At 32.7% G+C, this 23,332-nt stretch overlaps 4 protein-coding genes across 5 annotated transcripts; all 4 read right to left on the bottom strand.

The window, feature by feature from the left end:
- Window positions 1-271: 271 nt before the first annotated feature.
- LOC123902271 (L-galactono-1,4-lactone dehydrogenase, mitochondrial) lies at window positions 272-6,656 on the bottom strand. Of its 2 annotated transcripts, XM_045951953.1 has the most exons (7): window positions 5,946-6,640; window positions 5,143-5,393; window positions 4,063-4,248; window positions 1,889-2,306; window positions 1,155-1,295; window positions 650-816; window positions 272-566 (listed from the first exon to the last, which is right to left on the bottom strand). In XM_045951953.1, the coding sequence occupies exons 1-6, from the start codon at window positions 6,588-6,590 to the stop codon at window positions 658-660; spliced, it is 1,800 nt and encodes a 599-aa protein (XP_045807909.1). In that variant the 5' UTR covers window positions 6,591-6,640; the 3' UTR covers window positions 272-566; window positions 650-657. The 2 variants fall into 2 exon arrangements, with proteins under 2 accessions (XP_045807909.1, XP_045807908.1); XM_045951952.1 differs by having other exon boundaries at window positions 272-816; window positions 5,946-6,656.
- A 5,197-nt stretch (window positions 6,657-11,853) lies between these two features.
- Window positions 11,854-15,825, bottom strand: LOC123902270 (UPF0481 protein At3g47200-like). The gene is made up of 2 exons (XM_045951951.1): window positions 14,890-15,825; window positions 11,854-12,993 (listed from the first exon to the last, which is right to left on the bottom strand). The coding sequence occupies exons 1-2, from the start codon at window positions 15,715-15,717 to the stop codon at window positions 12,385-12,387; spliced, it is 1,437 nt and encodes a 478-aa protein (XP_045807907.1). The 5' UTR covers window positions 15,718-15,825; the 3' UTR covers window positions 11,854-12,384.
- Window positions 15,826-20,184: 4,359 nt separating this feature from the next.
- LOC123902269 (putative UPF0481 protein At3g02645) lies at window positions 20,185-20,964 on the bottom strand. Its single transcript, XM_045951949.1, has one exon. The coding sequence runs from the start codon at window positions 20,929-20,931 to the stop codon at window positions 20,338-20,340; it is 594 nt and encodes a 197-aa protein (XP_045807905.1). The 5' UTR covers window positions 20,932-20,964; the 3' UTR covers window positions 20,185-20,337.
- A 542-nt stretch (window positions 20,965-21,506) lies between these two features.
- Window positions 21,507-22,623, bottom strand: LOC123902268 (UPF0481 protein At3g47200-like). Its single transcript, XM_045951948.1, has one exon. It carries the CDS (start codon window positions 22,581-22,583, stop codon window positions 21,960-21,962), a length of 624 nt encoding a protein of 207 aa, XP_045807904.1. The 5' UTR covers window positions 22,584-22,623; the 3' UTR covers window positions 21,507-21,959.
- Between the last annotated feature and the right edge of the window lie 709 nt (window positions 22,624-23,332).

The raw sequence follows: 23,332 nt of genomic DNA, 5'->3' as shown, positions 1-23,332 counted from the left end.
TCATTGTAATCAAGGAAGAACTTTGATAGTGGATCGGAGAGCTGCTCTCTCCCACAGAGTAGGTCACATTGACTGAACTGGGTAAACAATTCTCTTGTGTTCCTTTTTCTTTATTGCTTTATCTTTTGATTTGTGATTATTATAGTCAATCTCATTATTTGATTGCTTAATCGTTATTTGCTCCACACATAAATTATTTTATTGGTGTGATTCAATCCGAATTCACAACAAAAGACATTCACAAAACACTATTCATCATAATCCAGATTGATTGATTTGGATAAACATTAATCTGTTTTCCAGTGCAACTCTTAGTCTTTTACAAACAAGGTAATCAACATCGAGATCTTACTTATGGTAAGGATCCATCTAAAACCTCCAAATCTAAATTCTAGCATATCATGCCTTATTAAAACAAGAGGGGAGTAGTGGATAGTTCCCTACATTGCAACTCTTAAAGCTTCTTTTGACTTCAAGGCATCTTTCCACACAGGCAATGAACTGAAAGAATGTATATTTATGTATAATAATAATCCTCATTGTCTATGTAACTACCATTTTGCTTCCTGAAGTTCGAAATGTGCGGCTTCAGTCAAGAACTTAAAGTCGAAGATATACTACAAAGGAAGAGTTTAGAAAAATAACAAACCCATAATTTCATATGGTTTCTGATTCGGGGAAGAACTTTTCCAACTTGTTATTCGAAAGAATCCTGTTGGGATCCAATTCCCTTCTCGCCTTATTGTATGCATCCACAGGAAACCGCTTTCTCAGCCTTGCTTGGAGAGCTATAAGCTCATCCTTGTTCTTTGGAACCTAGAGAGCAGATGATAAGAACAGCGATTAACTATACTTCATTTTCATTTTTCTATTGAAATATTTGGTTATATCAGCTAGGTCAACCTTTAACACATGGTTTAATCTTTTGCATTTAAGTATAAGATGTTCGATTTACAGTTCAGTTACAACACAAACACAATAACATGACCATGTTCACTCATTTATGTGTGGATGTCAGGGAGAGAACACAAATGTAAGATTATGTAGAGCTTAGGGAAATATCAATCAAATTTAGATCATGACAATAATTAATATATCAGATTAAGTTACTATGTTGGATCATTTTTCAGTGTTCATAAAGCTTTGATCATTACCTCAATTTTTGCCCAGTGTTCATAAGCGGAGTAATTATCCCATAATTTTGTCTGAGTCAGATGTCTGTAATGAAAGAATTCTTCCGTTATATCTTTTCTCTGGCGAGCATCCATGGTAGGGAGGTACATGATTATACCAACCTGAAACAAAATAAGAGGTATAATTGTTAACTAAAATATTCCAAACAGGATTATAATGAAGAAGCCAATGATAATATTTAAATTGATTTGCGAACATGAATGAAACTACAGGAAATGAAAGACATTATTATAAAAAGTTTAGTAAAAATAAAGCTAAGAACTACATTTAATGCAAACTGGAAAATTTTCAAGCAAATAAGTTATATTTGTCTGCTACAAAAATGTAACTATGGAGTAGCTGGAGTTTTAGCTTTCAACAAAAAGTCATTTAGTCTTTTTCCCATGCTGCACTCTCAAAAGATTATCTACACAAAAAATGAAGCTCAGCTAAACAATGACTTGAGCAAGAACAAAATATCACCACGTCTAAGAGATCAAAAGCAAAGACATTTTTTGAACAAACATATTAGAGAAATAACTAGATCCTCGTGCAGTTTAAATTTTGGTAACTAAAACAATACAAACATGAAGCCAACATAAAATCACGCTCCATTACTATGGTCATAATCACATCATATCAGTTCATTCATGCTCACACAGATCAGAATTTAGAACTCTATCTATACTGTTCATTCAGGTTATGAATATATTACCCAAGAAAATATATCATCCTCTGACAAACTTGAAGCAGGACTCATGGGACTCCTGGTGCTACCTGTCCACCGCTGCTCAATTGGAGCAGGAGCAGGTATCTCATGTTTCTCTATAAGTTTCTTCAGCTCTTCAATGTATTCAAGATCTTTCATGCTTGGTGTTGCCAGTTTTCCAGCAGGGAAACATGTCTCTGATACCCACTGTTGGCCTCCACAATCAAAACCCAATATTTCATCACTCCATCCAACCCTATATCCTTCTGACTTCTTCCAAAACTCGGCCTCGGCTTGGTTGACCTTGACGATGTGATTTTTATTGAGTGGGTCTAGGGCAATTAGGTTATCTCTTAATTCTGTAAATGAAAGCTCATCTATATTTTGTTCATCATCTGATGATTTACTCCTAGTTCCTTCCACTCTGTAAACACAAATAGAACCCTATGTGACTCAAAGGAAAAGTTCATAACATGGGAATAGTAAAATAATAACACAATTAACTAAATTTATAAGCGATAGAAAATCCGATAGAAGGCCGTTAAAAACTAATAATACCTCTCATTTTATCTCCTTACTTTTTTAATATGCTCTAGTTCATTGTCAGTTTTCCACATACCAAATAAGTTGATAGACCTAAAGACGCCTTTCCCAACACTAATTTCAATAATTGAATATTAAAAAAAATAAACTTTATTTGTATTACATAACAAGGGGTCTTTCTTCTGTCTTTTCCCCTCCTTTTACCTTGACATTAGCAGCAGCAGACGCTCTTCCTTCCTTGTTTCCTTGTTTATTTGGAGAACAATGGCTAAAAGTGGTATCCAAATACGCGCTCCACAACAAAATGAAACATAAGTCAACACTAACTGGACCTTGTGTCCCAGACCACAGTACAAAAGAGGGTTTAGAAAATATGGCAGTAGTGGTTTACAGTTACACTAGGAAAACTAGCCAAACAGATGGGGAAAAACACCCCCAACCTAAATGATTGTAATACCCATAATTAGGATATCTTATAATAAACTGGAGAAAAGGGATTGAAACCGGAATAGGAGAGTTTAAGATCAATAGGCATATTTGGAGAGAATTCGGGTCTCTTGAATACCATGAAGGGTGGTTAGTCTCGCGTATCATTTTCTACCTCTGGATAGCTTGATCAAAGTGAAGTGTACGTTATAATACATCAAATTCTGTTTTCTTCGTACTTTTCATTCTATTCCTGGTCCAGTTCAACGGAAATAACAGGTAGTACAGCCAACAGAGGAAACAATTCAAACCATGAAAAAACAAATATCAGCATGAGGTTAAACTTAAAGTACATCTCTGAAATAGTGAAGCTCCACGCATTACCTACTTCAATTATTGCATTGGACAGAGATCATATGTTCCAGTAATTAATGGTCAGAACATTCAAATATGCAGGAACTAAACCCATTTACAGGTCTGCATATTATCCGCAAATAGATTAGCGGACTAAGGTCCTATGTGGATGTTAGAGCCTTAAATTGTTTCACACATTCTAAACCCAAGAAGTGCCATGATTTCTGCGTTGAAGCATAATTTATACAAAACTCAGAAGCAAATGAATCTGCAGATCAATAAGAAACTAAATAACAGTCCGTCAAAAAAAAAAGGATAAAGAGGCCGGAAATCAGATTAGGAAAGTGAGAAGTATCTAAGCACTTAGGGAACTCTCCCTTAAAAGCTATATCAAGGAGGAAGAACCAAGCCACTTAAATATACCACCAAGCATCCCATACTACTCGATGTGGGACTTGGGCACCCCATAATGTCCTAGTCTCTATAAAAAAGGTTTGGAAATCAAAAGATTGATTTCAAGAGGGTAACAGAGACTCAAATTCCCTAAGGATGGATTTGACGATTTGTCACATTTATCATCATCTACCTGACCTGACTACCTCTGAATCACTTGGTCAGAGGCAAGGCTGCGGAACAATACACATTCCCCTTAATCGGTTTTCTCTAATCCATAATTGGTAAAAATCCATAACCAATTGCAGACCATACCATAGGAGACAATACAACAGCTTCTACTAGTTTTAGTCTTTGATTGGTAAAAAGTACTCATACCGATAGTTTTCTCTAATCTCTACATCAGTACTTCGAAGTTAAAATAGATTGATAGGTCAGAAATCAATAACTAGGGGAAACCATACCTATATTTCTGGAGGGACTCCCTATAAAGGTCACGAACATGCTGTATGGCTTCATCTTTAGTATATTTTGGCTTGAACTTCGGGGGACCTTTCCACTTTGAAACAGGATTGCATCTCACAACCACGACAGAGTCAGTATAGGGGATGTAAAGGTACTTGACATGCTTATTTTCAGATAGCAATTTCCTACATAAGATAAAAAATGGATAGTTTAAATCATTAGTTTGGAGGAAGATCCTCAATCAATTAACCAAAGGCAACAAAAATGGATTATACAAGCATATTCATGCCAGCATAAATAAATAAGTGAAGTATACACAATCACACAGGTAAAATAATACGAAGAAGATTATATCAGAATAAACACATAGTTTATCCCACTCAAGATATTTGTAATGTCATGTTCAAGAACCATTTATCAGTGATTCGAAATAGGTCATCCAATAATAATTATGGATCAAATTGATGTTTTTGTTTTAACTTTAGGTTAACAATTTGGTATATTTATAGAGAAACAATGTCATGTTGCATATATCTACTGATAATTAATTTCGGGCTACTCTGAATTCAAAGCACCAATCCCACAGTCTGAATTTATCGGCTTATAGCATCAAGTGGAACTTGGAGGTCAAAGGTTAATCGCAGAAACAACCTCTCCATTTATGGAGTACGAGGATAGACATATACAACTGACCTATCTAAACCCCAGAATAGTGGAAGCCTTGGGCACTGAGTTGCTCTTTTACTATTACTATTAGAATAAATCATTAAACCAACTCTCCAAATATTAGTGTCACTGCATAGATTCTAGTCACCAAGAACAATATCTTCTGTTTTACTTAATCTCTAAAATTAAATCATCTTTCTACACAATCTAAAAAATCTTCATTTTCAAAGTTTAAACGAACAGGCCCTTAGAAAGTTCTTGGTCTTAGTTTCATCATGTTCCAAAAAGGCAGACCGGAAATAATGTGGTAGTGACTAGCGAGACGGTAATTAATTTTTTCTAAAAAAATTGGAGGAAGAAGTGAGATGGTAATTGATTGGGATACTAAAAAAAGATAAAACTTCAGCAATTACTTATGATTCTTCTTTATCTCATCCATGGTTGAGACAACTGTGTGCTCCACAAGCTCCTGACGATCAACGCACTGTAGGGTGACTTCCGCCACAACTCCAAGTCCTCCAAGGCCACAACGAGCAAGATAAAACAGCTCCGGATCTTTCTCTTTTGAGATTTCTATTGTCCCCTTGGCAGGGGTGACTAGTTTCATGGCAATGACTTGTTCATCAATAGGAGGCAATCTTGCACCAGTGCCATGTGCACCAACCTAAAGCAAATGAATGCAAAGAAGCACAATTCATATAAACAACACTAAAGAGTGATATAATTCTATTCATTAAACCACATGAAGCATATGTGATACTAATATCTGAATCATCACAACTTATGAGATTCACTAATATATTTTGTCAGTCAAGTTACTTCTCACGTCAAACACTATGACACCAATTTGATAAATTGAATACACATTTATACTACTAATTGGACAGATAAAAATGTCATTAAAGAAATTATAGTATAAATCAATATTATGCTTGATATTTCAACACTTTGAATACTCTAAACTTTGTGAGAACAATGACTTATAAGTTCAATTATGAAATAGCACATACAATGTAACACCCGACACTTCATATTGAAGGCGTGTCTATTGTCGGATACCATAACCATACTGATGCATGTGATTACATTAATTCACTTCCATTTTTCAAACTAAGTGTCTCAGTGTCGGTTTTGTGTTTGGGGTCCATGTCAATGCTTCACATCACACACAACCCATGTAATTCAAAGATATGACTAAAATGAAATTAAAGACCACCTGAATAATGCCACCAATTTGTTGTTCCCTAATGGAAGCAAAATTCTGAAGAGTAAGTCCATGTTCCTTAATCCCATCAACAAGCTGCTGCACTCTAATCCCAGCCTGCACTCTCACTATCTTCTTCTCCTTATCAACTTCCAATATTGAATCCATAAGACTCAAATTCACCATCCCAATTCTCGAAAGCCCAATCCCATTCGGAGAAAGCCCCGACCCAACCGGCCTAATTCTTGTCTTACCCTTATGTGCCTCACTAACAACACGCTCCAGCTCATCAATATTCTCCGGCTGATGAAAATTACGAGTCTGAACCTCATGAGTACCACTCCAGTTCGAAACAGTGTGGAGATCCTCCGGCAATGGAGCGTACCGGAAGATCTGAGCTTTTTTGTGCTTGGCGTTTTCAGGTAATGGAAAGGAGTAGTATGTGGCGGCGCCACAGAAGAGAAGGAGGGCGGTGTAGCCGATGTATTTGCGGGTTTCGGCATCGGTGTTGGGTTCTGGTAAAGAGGAGAATCGGCGGAGAAAGGGGTTTTGAGGAGTTAGGGTTCGGAGAGGGTGGGAATGTGAAGGATTTGAAGAGTGGTGGTAGTGATGGTGGTGGAGACGAAGGGAACGTTTGAGAAGGAGAGGTCTCAACATCTCTAAGCTGAGAAATGGGAAGTACTGTGGTGGAGTCAGTGTAAGGTAAATGAGTTAAGTATGGATGGAACATGGAAATTTCATTTATAACTTTATCCTTTTTTTTTTTTTTTTACTAAAAAATAACCATATCAATTAATTCAAATTAATACGGAATACATCCATCGAAATCATTACATATTCAATTTCGCTAAAAACTAATAAGAATAAATCTGAAAACACGCTCACAGTATCCGAGTTAATAGCATAAAACGGCTTAATGTCATTGGCAATGCCTATAATTGATTTGACAAACTTCAAATGTCCGGAATAATCATGTATCAGGATCTGCAACGTTGACGATGCTAAAGTCATTGAATCTGCACTGAATTTGGATCGAACAAACTTGCAAATCTAAAACAAGAACAGACACTGTACCAAGATGGGACAAACACCGTACTAAGACGGGATAAATAAAACACATACTCCGCACTAAGACGGGATTAAAACAAAACCAGATAAAACAATCACAAGAGAGAAAACTTGAATAAAACCTAAAAAGTATGTAGATATCACTTATTTAAATAAAAAGAAATAAAAAAATAATCAAGACGGGTGATTCCGGATCAAAATTGATCCTAAGCCACCCCTCTTTAGAAAGGGGACAATTATAACTCTATCTTTTTAGCAATACTCCTTCCATTCATTTTTAATTGTCGTTTTAACGTAAAATTCTTCGATCAAGAAAGTGAATTGTTGGAGTTTTTTATCTCTATTCTACAGTTATTTTGAGAAAATGGAATGTAGTTATTGAAAAAGAATGAATTAATTTTATGAAAAACTAGCGGGCCAGGCAGACGCGTTCCGCACGTGTCCGTGTCTAATTTATGTAAAAAAAAAAAGCCTTATGTTATGGTCAGTTTGTTAATAAAAGATTTTTGGTGCTAAAAAAAAAAAACAAATGATGTGCCTTATGTTATGGTGAGTTTGTTAATAAAATATTTTTGTTGCTACTAAAAACATCTAGGGTATTTCCGTAAAAAAAAAAAGGGTATAGTTGGTATTATGAAAAGTCCACACAAAAACTAATGTATTCTTTTTTTTTGTCAAGTAGCCTAGTGACTAGAAAATCCACCTTAAAGGTGAATAAGTGGAGTGTCCAGGGTTCGAACCCGAAATGCGATATCTTTACCAATTGAGCTAAGCTCACGGCCACGGGGACAATATATTCTCTTTATATATAGTATAAAATAGATATAGGAGTTATTGAGAGTATAATTGACAGATTGAATTTTAAATTATCAAAATGACACTTAAATAAGAACAAAAAATCTCTTCTAAAACGGCACTTAAAAAGGAATACATGGAGTATTAATTAATTTTACCAAAAAAAAAATATTTTCGATGCGGAAAAGTTGTTTGATAGACAAAATTGGAAGCAGGAATACTGAGTACTTGCAGAAAGATTTCAAAAATTGAATGACTTGCAAGCAAACCAGAAATTTTTAGGGAAGAACTATGGAAGGTTCGTCTTAGTTAAACCGTTGTTAAACTACAAAATTTGGATCTTAAGAAGAATTTTATTTCTATTTACAAATACATTTCAATTTCAAGAAGAATTTCATTTTCAAATGAAAAAGTTGTGTTTTAATCTCAATCATTCCTTTTAATCTAACGGTTATAATTTATTCTCATCATTCTCATATATAAAATACATTCTCATATGACATCCCCTATTAACCATAACGCTATTTATATTTGATACCTATAATAGGACTTGTGAAGTGCTATCAAATGTCAAGATTTAATAGCTCATCTGGATAAAAGAGCTATTGTATGCTTTTTTTTTATAGGAACTAGTATGCTATTTAATAGTACTCCCTCCGGTTCTATATATAAGAAACATTTCATTTTTTAGATTTATTGTAAAATTTATGTATTTAGACTATATCATTGTCTAGATACATCAATTACCACAATGAATCTAAAAAGTGACATGTTTCTTTATAGGCTTAATTAGTCTATTGGTCCTTAAAAATATTTTAGGTTTCACAATGACCCCTTAAAGAAAAAAAAGGTCCGGATTGGTCCCATAAAAAAAAGGCCAAGATTTTAACTCCAAATATAACAAAAAATTCCAATGGTTAAAATTTTAAAAATTAATAAGATTTTTGGTGAACCACTTACACTTAATGACATCCACAATTCAGTCAACTAAAACTAATGTTTTTTGTAAAAAATTGACGGAAAAGACCAATTGAGAAACGAATGTGTCTTTAAGGGACCAATTCAGACATTTTTTTTCTTTAAGGGACGATTGTGAAACCTAAAATATCTTTAAGGGACCAAAAGACTAATTAAGCTTTTCTTATATATAGGACCGGATGAAGTATAACTTAAGAGAGTGTTGGAAACAAGCTATAATAGCGCTTTATTTTGAAAGAACTGTTGTAGGTCACATAGTTAATAGGTTTAGTGCTTAAACCGCTACTAAACCATTTAAAGTAAACAACATTTAGGTTCGTTTGGTTGAGTGGAAAGAAAGTGGAATGAAAGAAAATTACGAAAACTGATGGGTGGAACTTGGACTTAAGTTAATTCAAATTCATCCATCGGTTTCCGTAATTTTCCTTCCTTCAAACCAAACAAAGCCTAAGAGCACTCGTGTCTCGTAACGCTATTATTATAGGCTACTATTATTTTTAAAAGTCTAAGAAATCTTTTAATAGCACCTTAGAATTAAAAAAAGTATGACTAATTTGACCTTCAAAGAATTAAAAGAAGTTAGTATATAGGAGTAAAAAAAAAAAAAGACCGGCAAATGGAATGAAGAAAACTAGTAGAAAGAGACAACCATATAGAATAAATTCTACACATTATAAAACAGTCTAATATATAATATTCTATGAAGCACATATTTTGATACGGGCACGCCGATACGACAAGAATACGGACATGTAGACAATGCTAATGTAAAACACATACGACAATGACACCGCTACATATTTATAAAATTTTAAATTGAGATGAATCAAAATATATACATATGTATCAAAGTTAAACAAGTTATTTTATTAAAAAAAAGTTTTAAAACAAGATACGATGGTCTCTTCCTTAACTTTCCTTTTATGGGTACTATTTCTCTCTCCCACTTTTCATACCCAAAAGATTTAGAATCGGAATTACAGTAAATTAAAAGAAAAATAATTTAATATTCATCATGATGTTCATATGTTCACGTTTATAAAGAAAAATGTCGAAAAAAAAATTAAAGACTAATTATATTACAAATAAATAAGATAAATGACATTAGATGTATTTTTGCCATATATATCAAGAGTTAGCATCCATTGACACCAGGTGTCAAATCAAACTTTAACACCAAATCTAAAACATTCATTTCATTTGATCTAAAGGCCATTAATTATTCATTAAAAGGATCATGTGTGCCACTTTGAAATAAATCTATTAAGTCTTTTTCTTTTTTTTGACAAAATTAAATCTATTTCTTATACTCTCCCGTCTCAAGTTATTATTCCCGAGTCCCTCGTTTCTAACTTTTTTTTAACTTCCTGACACCCATCTATTTCTTAAATCTTTTTTATCATTTGCTATTGGGGTAGATATCTAATTATTTATGACTTTTCTTTCTAGAAAATTTTTGTATCGTTAAAATAGATTGAATCCTGAAATGTGGCACTACATGTGTCAAACTCAGATTCAAGATTTATCATACAAAATCTTCACACCTATGCTTGATTCAGGTGAATAGATAAGCTTAAAATAGTTCTTTAACAACCAAATGTATTTCATAATGAAAAACGATACATTTTTACTTATGATTAAGTACTACATAATTAAAACCGTGGTAATTTACGAGAGTCATGAAAGTATTCTTTTTATAAAATATGATGATGGACATAGCTGTGGCCTGTGAGAAGAATATAGGTCATTTATTGAAAGATCTGAAATTTGGGAAAGAATGATAATTAGATGAGAGAAGATAGGAAATAATAAAGTTAATTACAACGAAAATAGGAGAAGCTCACATGATCCTTTTAATGAATTATTATTGGCCTTTAGATTAAATGAAATCAAAGCTTTAGATTTGGTGTTAAAGTTTAGTTTGATACCTGGTGTCAACTGATCCTAACTCATATATCAATTAGTAACATTTATTAAATGTTACTCGCGAAATGGTACTAAAGCCGTTTAGTATAACAAAGACTTTACATAACATTTGAACAAATGTAACACAGGCATTAGTAACACTTTCAAGATGTGTTAATTTGTAGGCAAGGTCGGCCCTGCATAACCTCCATTTTATGGGGGCTTAAAGAGAATTACATGACTACATCCAAAAAAAATACATGGAAGTAGGTCTCTAAAAAAATAAAGAGGTTGATATAAATTAATAAAAATAGTAGTGGATTTCAATTTGAAGTTTTACTTGTGTTCCACAATGTTACAAAAAAGAGATAATGAGTTAGTATTTATGTCAATTGACAAAGATCATTCAAAAAATATATAATAAGAAAACTTGATCGACAAATTTGCTTCAAAAACTACTAGAATGGATGTTGTTATATGTAGTTATAAGGTATTTTGGTGTTATTGATTAAAATAAAAATTATTAATTTTTTACTAAAAAATAAGAATTTTGTTACTTATGCAAGAATAAGAACATTTTGCATGTTAGTTACATGGATAACTATTTTTTATTTTATCTATATTTTAAATGAGGATTATTTATAAATTATTTGTGTTTTTTTTACACGTGTTTTTTTATTAAGAAGTTCTTTTTTAACTTTTAGAGTTGGACCTCTAAATAGTTGGAACCGACACGTTTTGTAGAAATTTAAGACGTTCATATTAACAATATGGTGAAATTTAAGTCTTTTAAATGACTTAAATGGGTAGCTGGTTAGGACTTATGAGTTTGATGTAAATAACCTCACTACTACAACATTTAACGTCTTTGGTAACATTTGAAAATTGTTCTCAAAACTATGAAAATCGTTGCCTAAAAGAATATGGAACGTTTTTAGTGAATCTTCTATACGAGCGTTGCCTATTGTATTAGGGGACGCTTTTTTGCACTTACTGGGCACACTTTTCATACGCGTTGCCTAAGCCGTGGGAATAGGGGATGCACACTTGAAGTGACATCTGGCAACAACCAAAAAACGTTGCCAAAAACTGAAATAATGAAAAGAATCATAAAAATGTCCCTAAAGCTTATAACCGCCAGTCATTGATAAGAAAAAAACAGAGCAAGCTCAGATTACAAGGCACAATTATAAGGTGTTGCGAAAATGGTGTTGGCAACCCGCATGAAATGTCGCAAGAGAGTACTTTTAGGCAACAATTTACACATGTTGGATAAAAAATGTGTTAACATTTTCTGTATTTAAAAGACCCTCTTCATTCTAAGATAGCCAGGCAAGGGACATCAATTTAACCCGAAAAATCAACATAGCCCTTAGAGAATAAGTACACTAATCTCCTTCCTAGAAGACAATTACTATTATGCAAAGGTACCGACATTACCAACATACACACTACCTAAACAACATTTGCCACAACAAACCATGAGCAAGCCGGTTTATAAAAAAAAATGCTAGAAACATATGAATTTCGTCATTCTCTTTTTAACACTCTTTCCAACACTTTTGGTTGAAATTAATTAATGTAAGTCTTACTTTCAAAATAGGTCGCATACAAAATGGCGAGATTCACATAAATTTCATCCAAATAGGTCTCTCACTGAGTTTTGTGACTTCATCCTAGAAGCTCTCTTTAAAAAATAGTTAAGCTATTTCTTGGACTCATTGGGGTCAATGGCAAACCATGTTTGAATAAAAGTGAGAGACAATGCTACAAAGGCAGCTAGGAAGGCAATAAAGGTCCAAGGATTTTTAAAATATGTGTGAATACCCAGCGCTATCCAAGTCTTGTATTTATGGCAATAATGTTTGTGTATTTTTTCCGTAACTTGACAATATGTTTTTGAGTCAAACACCAAGTCCATGCTTATGATATTGAAAAGATTTGCAACTTCCTCATCACTACCAAGGTGATTGAGCAAAATCCCTTCTGATCTCAATTTCCTCACATCTTCAGGATAATCAATGAGTGAATCCATAAAAGCTACAAAAGAAGATATCCCATAGTTATTCTCAAAATCAGGACACATCTCATACGCTATAAGGTTGAGGAAAGAAACCATTGTGGTGTCCCCTACAACAATTTCAGGAAGAATCAGTTTTGCAGCGAACCAACCCTCACGGAAATCTATATCTTTTGGACTTCTTGTCGTACTTGACTTGAGTTTTATTCCTACAGCTCTTAGATCTTGTATATTCCTATATGTGATCATCTCAGTGTTTTTCTTTGAACTTTTCTTATCTTGATTGCCTTTTGTCTAAGTTTTGATCAGAAATGAATTTAATCATCTTACTTGTGATAATAATATAATAATGTGCAAATTTCAAAATTATACTACCTATGTCACATTATAAATAAATATAGGGCAAGTCTAATATGAACAAGTGGAGAAAGTATTTCACGATGCACAAGTAAATCATAACATTATAACGAATACGAATTTTATAAAATTCACCGTTGGATTGAAAGTTTATATCGTATAGATCATCTATAAAAAATTTGAAAAAAATTGAAAATAATTTGATATGTTATTGGGACCATTCAAAATTAACGGTTTAAGGTTTTTTTTTTTATTGACTGCCGTTAATGTTGATGGATCTCAATGACATATCAAATAATTTTCAATTTTTTTCAAATTTTTTATGTATGATCTATAGGATATAAACTTTCAAATAATTGCTAACTTGTGCACGCGCACCACTTGATTAAGTGGTGCATGTTAGACAAAGCTTTAAATATAATATTAGTCCCTGTAAATATAGTGTTTTTGGTTTTAGTCCATGTAAGTTTTCCTTTTTTTTTAGTTTCGGTCTCTGTAAATTTAAAAACAATTGTTTTTACTCCCTAAAGTCACCGCATAGGGCAATATGGTGCCACATGACATGATTATATTGAACTGTATATGACATCAAAGACTAAAATCAACATTTTTTTGAATTTGTAGAGACTAAAACAGTAAAACCAAACAAAAAAACTTACCGTGACTAAAATAAAAAGAAAAATACACTATATTTGGTTGTCAGCTACTTAGAAAATAAAAGTAGCTTTGAGTTGGTAACTACTTAGAACATTATTTTAGGGATCATAATTTGATTCCCGAATTGTCTACTTCTTCACATTTACAAAGAAAAATAGATGTTTTAAAATAGGGTAAATGACCTTTTACCCCCTGCGAAATTAGCAATTTTTCATTTATCCTCCTGCGCAATTTTTTTTCTTCTGTTTACGCCCGTGCAAGAAAACATTTCTCTGATTTTGTCCTCTTGGTGGACAACTGATCATCTGACTGTACAAATATGATGACGTAGCATGTACACGTGGAAAAATTAATTTTTTAATTTCACGTGGAAAATAATTTTTTTAAGAAATTTTTTTAAAAAATAATTATTTTCCACGTGACATTAAAATATAAATATAAATTAATTTTTTTCCATGTGTACATGCCACGCCATCAAATTTGCACAGACAGATATCCAGTTGTACATTCAGCGAGCAAAATGAGAGAAATTTTTTTTTGCAAGGAGGGTAAACATAAAAAAAAAATTGCGCAGGAGTAAATGAAAATTCGCTAATTTTGTGGGGGTAAAAAGCCATTTACCCTTTAAAATAAGGTGGATTCTTTTGGTACACATATTATGCGGATTCTCCACCGGACCATCTAATCTAATTTGGGGGGTCAATTCTAACATTAAGTGGTTTTATTCTCCTCCCGATCGCAGTAATATTGTTTCCACTATTTGTTGGTACAACAAATGAGAGTAAAGTAATATATAATAGGCAAAATGCATTTATAGGTCCTTTAAGTTGTACATTTATGTCAGATATGTCCTTTAAGTTTTTTAAGTATCAGATAAGTTCTTTAAATTTTACGTTTGTATCAGATAAATACTTAAAATTTTAAGTTTGTATCAAATAGGTTTTTAAAGGTCCTTAAGAAATATGACCTATATTTGATACACACTTAAAAATTTATAAGACCTATCTAATACTTTAAAAATTTAAAGAAATTAACTGATACTTTAAAAACTTAAAGGATCTGTATGATACAAAAGATACAAAAGTAAAATTTAAAGGACATGCATTTTGCCTATATAATATGGAAATTATGCAGACATATTGTAATTTATAAGAATAATTAATTAATTTGTACTACCTTGGAAGAAGATTTAGTGAGGATGATTTTACGCTGAAAATCAAGAAGATGAGCGGGTAACTCAGACTCATTCTGTATTGATACACTATGTTGTTGTTGTTGTTGTTGTTCTTCTTCTTCTTTCTTTTTGTTCAGAACCGAAAAACAAGCTTGAATGCGTGACCTGACTGACCTCAAAGTCATGTTATTATCTGGTGTGACCGAATTATCAGATTTAGTCTCGTTTTCTGGTGTGGCCCAATCAGTATATTTCAGGAAATTCTTCATGATATCTATCAATTCATCATGTTGATCATCATTTTTCCACAACAGCTTCAGTACAAGATAAGGAAGTTGATTCTCCAACAAAAGTACATCCATCGTCACAAGAATATCATGATCATCCTTAAGATCGGCATTACACAACAAGATATTCAGCAGAGAACATCCGTCCACAAACAACATCCATGACAACTTTTCATCAAGGCTACTAAAGCCTTCTAGAGACACTCCGGTTAAACTTAAAACATCGTCGGCAAAAAGACGCTTCAAAATATTAATGTTATCTACAATCTTTTTGTGTAGATCTTGTGGAGTACAGACGGTGTAATCTTTGATGTATTGTGCTGCCCAGACAAGCTTGTACTTTTCTCCTAACTTGAGATTTTCATTGCCATGATGGATTGGACCTATTGACACCAACTTGGGTGAGTAATGTTGCTTAAATTTTTTTCTGTCTCTGAGATGCTGTGGCACCCTTTGTATTTTTGGTTTTGAACTTCTGGCTATTTTCTCTGCTTTTTGTAGCTCGTCAAATTTTTGTTCAAGGATATTGTGGGATGCCATCATTCAATTTAATTATAAAAATGGTTGAGGGAGAATGGTAAGCTTCTTTGGGTGGAAAATTGTTTTTTCAAGTCTTTGGGAGAATGGTAGTAAGAGTTTTAGGTGTGATGATGTGGGATATATGTGAATAATTTAGCCATTAATTCATTGAAAAGTCTACTCTCATAGTACTAAAATAAATGACGACAACAACTTATACATGTTTTTGGTAAGCGACAACCACTTATGTGAATGTACAACTATCATTATTAATATTTTTACTTATTTGTCATTAAAAAATTAGAAAAAGTTAATATTTTCATCATTTATATATTAGTAAAATATTATGGTCAAAATTAATTATATGAATAGTGAATATAGTTAAACTGTGTCATTTATATTAAGACGTGAGGATTGAAGAGTATTATGGAGACAAGTATTTAACTTTTATTCATATTCGCTATTCCATCTCAAATCTTTGATACTTTTAACTTTTTATTTTTGTCCAAATTTTTTGATTCTTTTCGGAAACCAAGTTATAATTAATGGTGTTTTGCCATTTGTACATTTACAAACACTAAAACATTTATTAAATGAACATTTCACTTTCTTAATAAATAAGGGTAAAAAGACTTAACTATTAATATTTTTTATTTTTTAATCTATCTGCAAATTTAAAAAGCACCAAAGATTCGAGACGAATGATTACTTCTTAAGAAAAACAACACATAATAATTTGAATTATGATTTGTGTTTTCTTTGAAATAAATTTTTATACGAAAATTTTAAAATAATATTTAGGTGAATTATTCGATACATATGATTTATTTAGATATGTACCGGTATACCACTGAGTGGATAATTTTGATAGGTTCATAAATAATGTTTACTAATTTTGGATTTATCAGAATTATCCACATTAACAGTATATCAATACATATTTAAATAAAATATATACTAAAGTATTTACTTGATTTTTATTGTTTATCGATTATGAAAAATTATTTTTTGAAATTCTTTCTCTTATAATAATAACTACTGCTCACACTTCACAAGTACTACCAGGTGTTGGAACAAAATTGGTTCTAAAGCCCAAAGTTTTAAATCTATAAAGTTTTGATGATGACAATAAGTATTAAATGAACAATTGGTAGTACTAATTTTTAATCTAGTGTGCAGGACCTTTATAAGCAAATTCTGATGATCTTAAGATCTGAAGTAAATAAACATGTTTTGAAAAGGCATGTTCTGATAAGGTCTCAGAAGCAAGGACGTTCTGAAAGATTTTTGGTTCTGAAGTATTTTGACTCTGAAGCTACAGTAATTCAGAAGCAAGAAGACCTCAGAAGATGATCATGTTCTCTGTGCAATGAAAAGTCATTTTCATGTCAGCCAAAATCAGAGAACGTTGGAGCCAAGTTTAGAGCACCCATAAATTCCCACATCAGCATCGGGATGTTTCAACATTTTGTAGCGCATCATAACATCCATACATTAAGCACACATAGGCAGTGTACTTGATATTGCATTACTCCCCCTTAATATCAGATCAGAGAAAATTTACTTTTGCTCCCCCTAAATACATCAGCTCATGCATCTCATCAGACCATCAGAAAACTGGTTCTTACTCCCCCTGAATTTATGCATGTCACTGCACACACTACTACTTCTGCATAGACAAGCTAGACTAGCATGTCACCATATAAGTCACAACATTGTAAAGTGGCAGACAAATACAAACATAATACTCCCCCCTTTTTAGCCACAAAATATGCCAAACAGAAACTTCATGCATTAAGAGCAATAGTAATGAACATCATATAAATCCATAGTGCAGAATATCAAAGCATAACAGATCCATATATTAGTATCTATCAATCCATAGTTATGTAATAGCACAAGCATTACATCACATACCAACATAAAAGACAAATGTCCTCAACATTATGCACCACATCACATAACATCAGATACCATAATCATGCAACCAGGATGTTTCAACATATGGCGGGACATTGCGCCACACTCAAGTACAGAATCATCCATAGCAAACAAACAGAGCATTACGCAACAAAATAGTAACTGCTTACTACATTATGCTACTTCCCCTCAATATCAGAATCAGAGCAAAAAATAATTTACTCCCTCTAAATACAATGACACATGATCATCAGAAAATAATTCTTACTCCCCTTCAATTTTATCATCCATATTAGCACATAAGCATACATCAACATAGATTCAATACTACACTACACAAATTAGCATATGTCTAAGCATAAGACACCACATCATATAGTAGAACACATCGATATAGCAGAACACATCCAACCACTAAAGGAGCATGCATATGTTTCAACATCAGGTAGCACAACATATCATGCCTACCAACTACCAAACTACTTCCCTTTTTAGTAAGAAGTTTAGACAAAATAGGGTCTTCATGCATTAATCAAAGAGTAGAATAGTAGAAATATCCAGGAACAGAAGGTGCAGATTATTACAGACCATATGCACACAAGGTACTTCAAATTATCTAGGAATTTCCCACAAATACTCGGAGAATAAAAGTAGTGGAAAGAGAACATGAGAGATTTTATCCACAATACCATAACCAAGAAAAACCATTACCGATCGATGTTGCGGGGGATCGAACCGCGGTCCTCCCTAGCAAGTTCATCGCCAATCACCACTGAACCAATTAACGATTCGTATAAACCTTGGAATATGGTTAAATCTACTAAGGATAAATTAGTAACTTTGGTAGTAATTAATTTTATTATATTAAAAGTAGATATAGAATATTGAGATACGAGGTGAAAATCTATACCTATATATAGAGAGGATACAAAAAAATTTGGTGTGGACTTTTCATAATAGCAACAATATCTTATTAACTAACTCACTATGATATAAGCCATTTTTTAGCTATAAAATTCATTTATTAACAAAGTCACCATAACATAAGACAAAATAGAAAACGCTGGTCACACAAACGGACACGAACGTGCCTGTTTGGCCGCTGGTAATAATAATAATATGACAAAAAACTTATTGGATTTGAATGAGATTATTTGTTAGAAATTTGTTTGTTTGTTTGATGAGAATAAAGTGGAAGATATTGTTGTTTGAGAGATTATGTGAGAAAATATAGGGATACGAATTACCTTCTTGGAGATTTAGTTGAGAAATATAACATAAATTTAGTAGAATATGTTTTTTTTTTTTTTTTAAAAAAATACTATGAAAATTAGTGGGTCGGCCCATCGGGCCATGTAGGCTTTTGCTATCGGGCCGGGCTAAGCAGGTTGGGCCATGAAGTTAAGGGGCCGGGCCAACCCCTTTATATGACTAGGCCCCCCGGGCCGGCCTTTTTGACACCTCTAATTACGCGTCATCTCACCAGAGGAGTTGTCCGTTCTGCCGTTTAAAGCACCCACAAAATTACTTGTCGTGTATGGATACACCACTTGCTTAGAGCATTTTCAATAAAGATATTTTAGTAGATTTTATAGAAGGATAAATGTGTTCTTTATTATTTTGTTTTAATGGAGGAATTTGACATGACAAAGTGAATATCGTAAAATTTGCAAAAATAGTTTAAATAAGTCATGGTATCATGATAAATCAAACAAAAAAAGTCATGGTATCATGATTAATTTGTGCATTTTAACTTTTGAAACATGTTAACAAGACCATTTGAAAAAATAGTTTTTATATTTTTTTACTGTTAAATCAAAATGTGCATGATTTGTAAAAATATGACATACTAACATTGAGGTCCGTTTAGCGCGCACGATAGGATAGTAACATGATAGGATAAGAAGTTGGATAATGACAGGATACGATAGTGACAGGATAGTCACTATCCTATCATGTGTTTGGTGCACATAGGATAAAAAAGTGGATAACTTCATATTTTTTATTCACATTATAAAAAATTAGTCAAAAAATAATTGGCATTGTAAAAAATATAAATATGAAATTTATTTTTTTGGAGCAAATAAGTAATGAAATAATTTCAATTTTGTGATGAAGACAAAACTTCCAATACATAATGCAAATTCTCAATTTTGTGATGATATTCTCAAAAACTTGCAATGCTAACAGCATAACAAACAATTAATTTTTTTTTTTAAAGATTGAAATATGATATGCATCTGTTTCTTTGAGAAGCTTTCCGTCACTTTTTTAATGGCTGCATATATATATTTTCTTAGTGTAGCCATTAGAGTTATTCTTTCATAAACTTAACGATTACAAATCGATGGAAAATGAATCATAATAATGCTAGTATATTACACTTTATTTATTTATTTTTCCAAAATACACATTAGTATGTTATACATGCTAATGCTTTAGTACCTGATGAAGAACATAGGTTAAACTGTATATTATCTTGATATCAGAACTGACCCCAAACCAGATTAAACTATTGGTGAAAGCTAAAAAAAAATAAAAATTTGTAACAAAAAAAAAATTGAACACCAATTTAACCCGAAAATTCATAAATAAAGTCCACATAGCCTATAGAGAAGAAGTACACTAGTTGTAATTGTCTTACTAGACGACTACTATTATGCATGGTATACATTACCTGCACACACTCTAAATAAACAACATTGCCACAACAAAACACACTTATTACTTGGACTGTTTAATGGTAAACCATGTTTGAACAAAAGTGAGAGTCAGTGCGATAAAGGCAGCTAGGAAGGCAATAAAGGTCCAAGGATTGTTGAAATAGGTGTGAATACCCAGTGCTATCCAAGTCTTGTATTTATTGTAGTAATGCTCATGTATTTGGACTCTAACTATAGGATATGTAAATTTATTTTCCCACAAGTCGGTACTTATGATATTGAAAAGATGTGCAGCTTCCTCATCACTACCAAGGCAATTGAGCAAAATCCCTTTTCTTCTCAATATTCTCACATCTTCAGCATTGTCAATGAGTGAGTCCATGAAAGATACAAAAGAACTTATCTCATAGTCATTATCAAAATCAGGACACATCTCATACGCTATTAGGTTGAGGAATGTAAAGGCTGTGATGTCATCCACAATCATTTCAGGGAGAGTCAGTTTTGCAGCGAACCAACCCTCAAAAAAATCTATGTCGATTGGCCCTTGTGTCGCACGTGGCTCAAGTTTTATTCCTACTTTTATTAGATCTTGTACGTTCCTATATGTCATCATCCGGGTGTTTTTCTCTGAACTCTTATGACCTTGATTCATGTTGTCAGCTTCGTTGCCTTTAGTCTAATTTTATAGATCAGAAATGGATTTAAGGAATCTTACATATAATAATATAACAATAAGACATTTTCAAAATTATTCTTCATATGTCGCATCATAAATAAATATACATCACATTTACAAAGAAATAAAAAAATAAAATAAGAAGGTTAAATAAGTGTTTCATCTCTATAAATATCTCAAATTTTATTTTTAGTCTCAAAAAAAAAATTCAGCAACTTTTGATCCTTTAATATTTTTTGTCACAACTTTTTGGTCTCTACTTTTAATCAATTTTTGTGTACTTTCACATTTTTTTTTAATGGTTTTTGGTATTAATGTTTATATAAGAAACTCTCTCACAAAAATTTTGAATTTTTTAACATAAGATGAATTATTTATGAATTTTTAAGCAAAAAATACAAAAAAAAAATGATATTTAATTCATCAATTGTTAAAAAAAAATAAAAATTGAAAGACAAATTCATATAATGTACTAAATATAACCGCAAAAAAAAATTAAAAACTTTGAATAATATACATGAGTTGATTAAAAATTATGAACCAAAAATTCATGACAGAATATTTGAGGACGAAAACTTGTTGAATTTTTTTATAAGAATTAAAAATAAAACAAAATAAAAAATTGATGTTTTCAAAATAAGTGTCAGCTATCTTTTAAAAACAACATATACATAGTACTCATTCCGTCATAAAATAAATAACCTAGTTGACCATTTTTACGTTTGTCAATGCACAACTTTTATCATTAACTTGTACCTTGAGGATGATTTTAAGCTGAAGATCAAGAAGATGAGTGGGTGACTCAAACTCATTTGGTATTGATATCACTTCACTGTGTTGTTGTTCCTCTTCTTGTTCATCTTCGTTTTTCTTTTTGTTCTGAACCTCAAAACAACCTTGAATGCGTGACCTGACTGACACCCAGGTCCTCTTAATATCTAGCATGTCCCAATTATGACATTTGACGAAATTCTTGGTGTTACTTCCGATTTATAAGTCTCGTTTTATGCTGTGCCCCAAAGATTAAATTCGACGAAATTCTCCATGATTTCATTCAATCCTGTCTCATTGTCATTTTTCCACGACAGCTTCAGTACAAGATAAGGAAGTTGATTCTCCAACAAAAGTACATCCGTCATCACAACAGACAGCTGATCAAGCTTAATAATCAAAATTTCCTCTGCATTATCGTCGGCATTCATTGCCGCCAAGAAATACAGCAGAGAACATCCATCTATGAACAAAATCCATGACAACTTTTCGTCAAGGCTACTGAAGCCTTTTAGAGACTCTTTGGTAGCAGTTAAAACATCCTCGGCAAAAAGACCCTTCAATTCATCAATTTTATCTACAATTTTTTTGTGTAGATCCTGTGCAATGCGTCTGGTGTTTTTGATGTATTGTGCTGCCCACATAAGCTTGTACTTCTCTCCTAACTTGAGATTTGCATTGCCATGATGGATAGGACCTATTGACACCAACCTGGGTAAATAATACTTCTTAAATTCTTTTCTGTTTCTGAGATACTCTGACACTTTTTGTATCTTTGGTGCTGAAATTTGGGGTGTTTCCTCTGCTTTTTGTAGCTCGTCAAATTTTTCTTCAAGGGTAGTGTGGGATGCCATCATTCAACAATATTGAAGATAGTTGTGGTGTTGGTGCCTGATGGATAATTTTCGCAAGTGAACGAATTACCACGTAGTAATAAAAATATCGATCCACATGGATTGTGTGATTAAACTAGTCTAATAGTGTTCATAAACATTATGCAAGAAATACACATAAATTGGGGGTATGTTGAGTGATGAATTGTTAGAAAACGTGCTTTGATATAATGGAAAAGCGAGGTACAATCATCGGAATCACCTAGTCTATAGCTAAACCACATGCAATCTACTACATTATAGGAATCTACTCAAGTGTTCACAACTGGATCAACAAATTAGTGAATCGCAATCTCTTGTCAAAATCCACTCTATTCGTTGTCGATACTCCCCCGATCTCTCGGGCGGAAGCTACCTACAACGAATGATATGAAAGCGCGTCGATCGTTCGCTACACTCTATGTCTCAATCTCTCGACCGGAAACACTCGAGTGCTCAATGCAATTCAGTTCAGAAATTAAATCAATACTCTCGCACGTGACTTAACTCGAAATCATTACAACACTAATGAAGGATTATAAAGCATTAAGAATAGATTTGCATTGAGTAAACACATGAACAGAGTACATTCTTACATATAGCAAATCACAATTGATTCATCTACATCCTAGACTATCCTAGATCCTACCTCCAAAAGAAGCTTAGCTCCTCATGTTGCTTCGTTCGCGTCCTCGCTTCAACTTCATGGCTTGAGAATCCATGCTATTGAGGTG

The sequence above is a fragment of the Trifolium pratense genome, linkage group LG1, assembly GCF_020283565.1.
Source record: "Trifolium pratense cultivar HEN17-A07 linkage group LG1, ARS_RC_1.1, whole genome shotgun sequence".
NCBI classification, from domain to species: domain Eukaryota; kingdom Viridiplantae; phylum Streptophyta; class Magnoliopsida; order Fabales; family Fabaceae; genus Trifolium; species Trifolium pratense.
Note: the sequence above shows the minus strand (reverse complement) of the source record. Positions and strands in the feature narration are given on the sequence as shown.

Excerpts from the sequence above, each read along its gene's own strand:
- LOC123902270 (XM_045951951.1), bottom strand. The coding sequence starts at position 15,717 with ATGATGGCATCCCACAATATCCTTGAACAAAAATTTGACGAGCTACAA. Across the intron at positions 12,994-14,889 it reads TCACTAAATCTTCTTCCAAG|ACAAAAGGCAATCAAGATAA; the intron begins GTAGTACAAATT and ends ATCAAAACTTAG.
- LOC123902268 (XM_045951948.1), bottom strand. The coding sequence starts at position 22,583 with ATGATGGCATCCCACACTACCCTTGAAGAAAAATTTGACGAGCTACAA.
- LOC123902271 (XM_045951952.1), bottom strand. The coding sequence starts at position 6,590 with ATGTTGAGACCTCTCCTTCTCAAACGTTCCCTTCGTCTCCACCACCAT. Across the intron at positions 5,394-5,945 it reads AAATTGGTGGCATTATTCAG|GTTGGTGCACATGGCACTGG; the intron begins GTGGTCTTTAAT and ends CATTTGCTTTAG. Across the intron at positions 4,249-5,142 it reads GAGATAAAGAAGAATCATAA|GAAATTGCTATCTGAAAATA; the intron begins GTAATTGCTGAA and ends TATCTTATGTAG.
- LOC123902269 (XM_045951949.1), bottom strand. The coding sequence starts at position 20,931 with ATGAATCAAGGTCATAAGAGTTCAGAGAAAAACACCCGGATGATGACA.